The sequence below is a fragment of the Myotis davidii genome, unplaced genomic scaffold (genome assembly GCF_000327345.1).
Source record: "Myotis davidii unplaced genomic scaffold, ASM32734v1 scaffold461, whole genome shotgun sequence".
Lineage (NCBI taxonomy): Eukaryota > Metazoa > Chordata > Mammalia > Chiroptera > Vespertilionidae > Myotis > Myotis davidii.
The window spans coordinates 1,990,703-1,998,384 of NW_006295825.1; the positions used below are offsets into that span (position 1 = coordinate 1,990,703).

At 40.4% G+C, this 7,682-nt stretch overlaps 1 protein-coding gene across 1 annotated transcript in view; it reads left to right on the forward strand.

The window, feature by feature from the left end:
• The window catches only part of MTFMT (mitochondrial methionyl-tRNA formyltransferase), a gene marked incomplete at its 5' end in the record, with an annotated part of 22,472 nt that extends 16,044 nt beyond the window's left edge, over positions 1-6,428 (forward strand). The window contains one exon of the mRNA XM_015568466.1: positions 6,211-6,428. Within this exon, the coding sequence (XP_015423952.1) occupies positions 6,211-6,428 (218 nt within the window). The remainder of the gene's footprint in view (positions 1-6,210) is intronic.
• Positions 6,429-7,682: the final 1,254 nt, after the last annotated feature.

Consider the following 7,682-nt stretch of genomic DNA (forward strand, 5'->3'; position numbering starts at 1 on the left):
CACAACTTTCTACTTGAATAACAGAAGAAACTTTAAATAAAAATTTTATTTATGTCAAAGTCAAGGAGATTTTATGTTTCCCTAAGAGCAAGTGCAACTAACTGATATGCATATGTATACTGAAGAGGTTCTTTTTTAAAAAAAATGCATCTATTAGGTTTTTAAAATTTATGTCCTCATTGACTAGGTTTTCATTCAGGAGTAATCTGCATTTCTGATTTTCAGAAGTAGTAAAGTCAATTATTTAAATTCCTCTACTATCTAGTTCCCATCAAGTAGTAAACAGACAATAGTAATCTGTCACATTGAACTTTACTGTAAATTCACATTTTACATCTAGGTTTTCTTGAAGTAAGAATATACTAACACTTTTCAATGTATTTATGCAATAAAAATTACTGAGCATCTGGTCTGTGCAAACTCATCTCTGTCTCTGAGAGAGTCAAGCACTTTTGGAGGAGGATGGGGTACAGTGGCCAGCTATTAAACTTTTATTTGAGGATACTTACCTATCAGCTTTTCCTGCCTAGATTCTATCAAGCTCTCCATTAATCATTCAATATTTATTGATTGATAGGGCAATTATATAATCGATCATTTAAAATAGAATACGTTCATTAGTATAAAAGGAAGTACTTGTAATAATGACTTCTGGACAACTGGCATAAACCAGGACTCCAGGTTATATGGACACCAGGCACACCAGTTTATATGGACATCCTACTTGTTGAACACTTTCCGTGTAACTATCCTTTATGCTGGTTGCTGGAGATGCAGAGATTAAATCATTTTGGCATCTTCAATCTACCGGGGAGGCAAATATAATAGTTATAAATGCCATAATGGAGGTATAATGGGAGCGTTCAATCTCCCTCAAGGGAGTCAGTGGAGGCCTTCCAGAGGAGATCAAGCAGAATCTGCGTTTCCAAATGATGAGTTCACTCTGCAGACTGAGGCCTGGCAGGGCATCCTAGCATGTGCAGAGGCACAGAGGCATAAAAAAACACTCACTGGGAGTTGCTAATGTTCTTAAACTGGGTGGTGGGAGTATGACTGGCTTTTATTATTCTTTAAACCATAAATTGGCTAGGCATTCTCTTCAATGTATGGGGCTAATTACCTATTTACATATAAAGCTGGCTGGGAAAAAGCTCATGAATCATGGAAGAGAAACAAATGGCATGTTAAACATGGGGGGAAAGAACAGAGTGTTCGGAAGAAACCAGAATTGATAAGAACTATGATGATGGAGAGGAAACTGGAAGAGCAAGACTAGAAGGCCACATTATGGAGGGCTTTGAAAACAGCATTTGGCCCTTTGTCTTGTATGCAAGAGACTTAACCAGGGAAGTCACGTGACCAGATCTACATTTTGGGTAGGTAACTTTAGTCGCGGAGCGAAAAGAAAATTGGAAGTAAAAGATCTGTTGGAAATGTGAAGGTTTGGGCAACAGCTCCAATTATGGGGAAGGGGGAAAGGATTTAAAAGATTTCACTGTGGAAGTGAAAGAACTTGGTTATCACTTGGGAATTATATTCTTACAGAGAGTTTTGACTCTACCAATGATAGCTCTTCAATCTCTAACAAAGACACTTAACATCACTGAACTTTGGTTTCCTCATGTGTGAAATGGGGCTGAAGATAAATTTAAAAAACACTCCCAAAATAGTTTTGAGAATAAGAGACTGTGAACGTGCTTTTTTGTTTTTAGTATGTATTGAGTACTTACTCTCTACCCTACACACTAAGCACATACAATGACATCCAGAGAGAATGAGAATCAGTGCCCTCTGGGAGCTTACAGGGTGTGGTAGTGGTGATTTCTGCAGGGATCTAAGGAAGTGCCCATTTGGACACTGGCAAGGGAAAGCCTTTCTGAGGACACAGCTCTGTTTATCAGTTCTGATCTCTTACTACCTACTGGTTATGGTCTCAGGCCTGCCACCCACATTCTGAGTGGATCCCATCTGGTTGTTTAGCCAATAACCATTGTCCTTACCAGTCAGAATCTCTTAGGCAGACCACCTCTAGTCCTTGGCCAGTCTGAGTCAAGGCCCACCCCAGTCCAGTGATTCCACCTGCACAGAAAACAGCCTAAGCTGAGTAGAGGGCTGTGGGTGAGGCAGTGTGAGCTGAAAATGAAGTTGGTCGGCACAGTTGGCATGGTTGGCATACTTAGGAGTATAGGAAATACCTTTCATACATATGAAATCTTGAGGCAAGAGGGCAAAGCTCATCCCAAGGGGACAGTTTCCCATTCAGGGAGCCTTGAGCCATCCTGGCACTGGAGGATAAACTCCAGGTTTAGAAATGCCATCTTCAAATTGGCAACACATTCTTTGAAAAAGTAGACGGTGCGCATCCCAGAGAGGCCTCAGGAAACTACATGACTCGCTCTCCTCCAGCTCCTATAGAAGCCACAATCCAGTGTGACTGAGCAGGATTTCTATGTGAACAAAAACCACTTGGGGTACTGTTTAAATTATGTTTTACTATTTTAAAAATGTTTTATTGAGAGAGAGACAGAGAGAAAGAGAGAGATCAATTTGTTGTTCCACTTATGCATTCACTGGTTGACTCTTGTATGTGCCCTGACTGGGGATCAAACCTGCAACGTTGGCATATTGGGGTGATGCCCTAACCAACTGAGCTACCTGGCCAGGGCTGGGGTACCTGTTTAAAATGCAAATTCCTGGGTTCTACTCCAGGCCATGAATCAGAATCTCTGGATATGAGACCCTGCATTTTGTCACACTCAACAAATGATTTGTATGCTAGAGCAGTAACAGCTTTACGTAGCTTGAGAGGTGCGTGTGGATCTGAGCCATATTCTAGCCCCTACGTCCCTAGTACCCCCAGGGTACTCTCAGGGAAGGTGGGACACAGTCCATTCTGTACTCGGGCTAAAAGGATGTATTTGCAAATACATTCCCTCTTTTGCAAGAAGCTTCTGTTTTGGCTCGTCACTGAAAAAACATCAGACTCAAAACAGAATTCAGTTACTCACTATTAGTTGGGTGACTCAGGACAAGTTACTTAAAATTTTTAAACTATGATTTCTCAGTTTAAAAAATATGGGTAATACCTGACTTGAAGAATAGAAATACATATAGAATATGCCCATGGAAGTGCCTGGCACATAGTAGACACTCAGTAAGTGGAAGCTAATTTTGTCACCACAGTCTAAAGTTGCCTTAATTCCTTCTCTGGGCCTGCAACATATTTCTCCTCTGGACGGCAGCAACTGCGTACTGAGCACCTTTAGACCAACAGGAGGGAAAGAATTTTAGAGTGGGAAAGGATCTATGATTTAGTAATTCAAAATTTCATTTCAGAGGTGATGAAACACGGATCCAGCAACAGCTAGCTAGTGATAATTCTAAGATTATCACTGGGAGATCACAGATTTTGTTTAAAATGATTTTACTCTTGGTTTTGTTTGGGAGACAAATGTTTCTGAGCATAAAAAGTAGCTCTGAGAATGGCTGTCAAAAAGGATGCTTGTTGTTTTCATACTTTATATTTTAGGCGGTAAAACTTATTTTCATCCTCTTCCTTTATGTATATTAATCAAACAATTTCAAGGTGAAAATATGCTATTTTGAGAGACAGAGTCTTTGATTCAACAAATATGGTGTGAGCCCTGGCCCTGCCACTGAATAAGCCCAGGCTAGTTACCCACTCTCTGAATCTGTTTCCTTATCTTTGAAATGAAAATTGTACTTACTTTGCAAGGGTTGCCATGAGGATTAGAAATAACATATGTAAATACATCTAGCCAGGTCCAAGCACACAGTAAGTTCTCAATACCATTATTATTCGCTAACATTTTATAAGTTCTAGCTATGTGTGTAAGGACTTAACCTAAACTATCTCATTTTATCCTTACCATAGCCCTCTGAGCCAAGTACTGTTACTGATCCTTGTTTATCCAGAACATTAAATTGCTCGTAAGTGGTGGAGTTGGAGTTCACACTCCAGCAGTCTGACACCAGTCTATGGTCCTAACCCTGGACTAGCTTGCCTCTATTGGCAAGTGTTTTTATCCTTGACCAGGGGATTTAATGTGTTAGTCTTTAGTGCTCAGAAACAAAGAAATGGGAGCACATTTTAATTTATACACAGGCACTGTGCTAGACTATTTCAAAACAATTGACTCATATCAGATATTTACATTACAATTCATAACAGTAGCAAAATTACAGTTATGAAGTAGCAACGAAAATAATGTTATGGTTGGGGGTCACCACATGAGGAACTGTATTAAAGGGTCACGGCATTAGGAAGGTTGAGAACCACTGGTTTAACCACTGTCTTTATTACCTCTAAGGATTCATAGTTTTCTAGAAATCACAGATTCATTTTGCAGTATATGTGCAGCTCTTATGTTGCAGGGTTCTATATCGCTGCTCTTTAAAGGCAGATTATCTCAATGTTTACAGAAGAAACAATCAGATGCTAGGTCAACAGATGAAAACTTCGCTTAGGAACTTTCATTTTGAAAAGTTAATGGACGAACGTTAACTTATTCAATAAGTTAAAATACTTTTTTCATTAAAGAGGCTTTTAAAAAAATCCTCACCGGAGGATATGTACGTTGATTTTAGAGATAGAAGGGGAAGTTGAGGGCAGGGGGCAAAGAGAAACAGAAAAATGTCGATCAGTTGTCTCCCATATGCGCCTGACGGGGATTGAACCTGAAACCTAGGTATGTGCCCTGACCAGGAATCAATCGAACCTATAAGCTTTTGATGGGCCGGAAGCCTTCCAACCACCTGAGCCACCCAGCCTGGGCAAGAGGCATTTTTGTGATACTTTTTAAAAGTTTATTGGAAAGAGAGAGGCAGTAGAGGAGGATTATCAGAGAGAAGCAACTTTGAGGGAAGGCTAAAGAGTCTATAACGTATCTCTCATAAATATATAAAATCTAAAATCTTAGAATTGGAAAGAACTTAGAGATCATTTAAGTCTAACCTTGGACTCATGTTATAGAGAAGGAAACCACCCCAGAGAGGGGAAGTGTCTTGTATAAGGATAGCACTCAGATTTCTTAACTCTCAAATGATAATAAATTATTAATTATAAATAACTATATATAACTTGTTTGATAGGATCTTTCGGTAGCAAGCTGCAGAAGAGTCATATTTGTGTCTGTCTTGGGCAGTTCCAGAATCCCCACTCCATGTCTCATCCCTATAATTCAGTGTGGTATGTATTTGACACAGACGTGGTCTGGCAGTGAGCAAACAACATTCATTTTCAATCTTGGGTGTCAGCATAATTTGATATATAACACTGCAGTCAATTGTACCCTGAGAAGCTTTAAAGGATGGTATTCCAAGAATTGGTATTAGTGTGAAAAAATAAGTGTTTTGCTCCTCTTTCACTTTTTCACACATCCACAGTTCTTGGGGGTAAAATCGGGGTAAAACACCAGTGGGCCAAGGGAGGGACGCATTTTAATGGTGGGAAGAGCACATACAAACACCTAGAGGTTTGAGACTTCATAGAGTGTTCAGGATCCTTTGAGAGAGCCAGGCCTACTCTAATCTGGCACCTTGGACTTTAGCTTCAAAACAGTGGGGGCCTGGCTGGTGTGGCTCAGTGGTTGAGCATTGACCCCATGAACCAGGAGGTCACGGTCCAATTCCCTGATCAGAGCACATGCCCAGGTTTCAGGCTTGATCCCCAGTAGGGGGTGTGTAGGAGGCAGCCCATGGATAATTCTCTCTCATCATTGATGTTTCTATCTCTCCCTCTCCCTTCCTCTCTGAAATCAATAATAACTATCTTTTAAAAAGATAGTGGTGAACGATTGAAGGATTTAGAACAGGGTTTAGGGCAGGATTTAAAGCCTGAATATAGTTGCTTTTAAGTATTTTTATCACACAACAACATCTGAATACGTTCTTAAATAAATTCAAATACTAAATCTAAAAGCCAAAGTTCTCCTTTACTAGAACTTACATCCCCACTTTCTCCCCAGAGGTAACCACTGTTCTGTTTGTTGTGTATACATGCATTCAAGATATATCTAGGATTATTTTGCATGTGTGTTTTAAAACAAATATCCTGTCAAGAGATCAATTTGAGGACTAGAGCATGGGGTTAGGCAATTCTGAACAGCCAGCTGGCCATCTGTTTATGTTATTTGGTATTTGCAGAGTATTTTATGGACATTCCAGTTTTTAAGTGAAATTCTCACACAGGGATTGGTGCTGTGGGAACCACCTGGCAGACCCAGCCACGACAGCTGCAAACCCTCACAGCCTTAAACACCAGGTCTGTCTGTGCTGTGGCCTGCCCTGGATCAAAAGTTTGTTCTCTGCAGTTGTGCAATGACAGGACAGCTGAAATTCACAGATATTACATGTTCCTCATTCGGATTAGGGAACAGAAAATGTGCTTGCCATCTACTCTGGAGTAACTGAGGGTCCAAACATGACTGTGGGGTCCTTTTGTAAGGGAAACGAAACATTTTGAGTTCGACCTTTCACATTTTAAAAAGAAGTATATATATAAAACAAAACATAATTACATGGTGAAGTGGTTTTTCATTATCAAGTCAAGTTAAACATTATTATTACCAAACTAATAGAATAAGCATTTCTAATATATTTGGGCATATCTATTAAGGCTCTTAATAAAGTGAGGTCTGGGTATGGGATCTAAAGACTACAGTTTTGGAAATACATATGGATAGATTTATTTATTCTCTCTTTAATTCATTCAATATCTTTTTAGTGCCTATTGTGAGCCTGATCATTTGCTAAGGTATTGGTTGAGTCACTCTGTTTCTTTCCCCCCTTTTCCCTAAATTAAAGCTCCCCACACAGTTGGACAGATAAATAATGTGATGAGCACCCATAATGGGTTTACATACAAACAATGATTTGCCAGTTCATTAAACTAATCCAAAGTTTAAAAATCTTCAATGGGAACATGACCTGCACACCTATGTGGTTGGTGCTTATAATAAAAGGCTGCTTCCTATGACTGACTTGAAATTCCAAAAGAGGGGGTGGGGCAGGAGTGTTGCGAATGTGTTACTATGCTCTTGGGAAATGTTTTTGGGATTCGTCCAAGTTCTACACTGGGACCCAAAGCTCCTGAGAGGGCAGAGGTCATAACTAAGGATGCAATTTACTAGGATTCTCCCCTAATCTAAATCCCATAAACAGTTGCCTGGCGTAAAGGTAAAATCCAAAGGCATTTAAACAGAGTACAAGCTGTTATTCAATCTTATTCTTTCAGCAAATATTTTACTCAGAAAGTCGTGGCAACTGCAACATCTTGCTTAAGAAAAATGATGATAAATATATCAATATTCTGCATTTAAGGGAAAGTGGCGAAGGAGCTGTTCCCAGAAAACCCTCAGAACGTCAGCACAAACCTGGAAAGGGAAATGGGCAGGTTACAGTGGAGGGCTATGGAGGGCGTTTGTAGCTGTGCCAACGGGGGCGGGGGGGGGGGGGAGGTGTGTGGTGTGTATGGGGTGGCAGGGGAGTGTGTGTGTAGTGTGAGCTGCTGTCCCAGTCGGTGTGACTTTGTGAGTGGGCCGATCCTTGTGACCATGCACGTGATCACATGTCCGTGTGTGTGTGTGTGTGTGTGTGTGTGTGGGTGTGTGTGTGTGTGTGAGAGAGAGAGAGAGAGAGAGAGAGAGAGCGCTGGCTGCAGG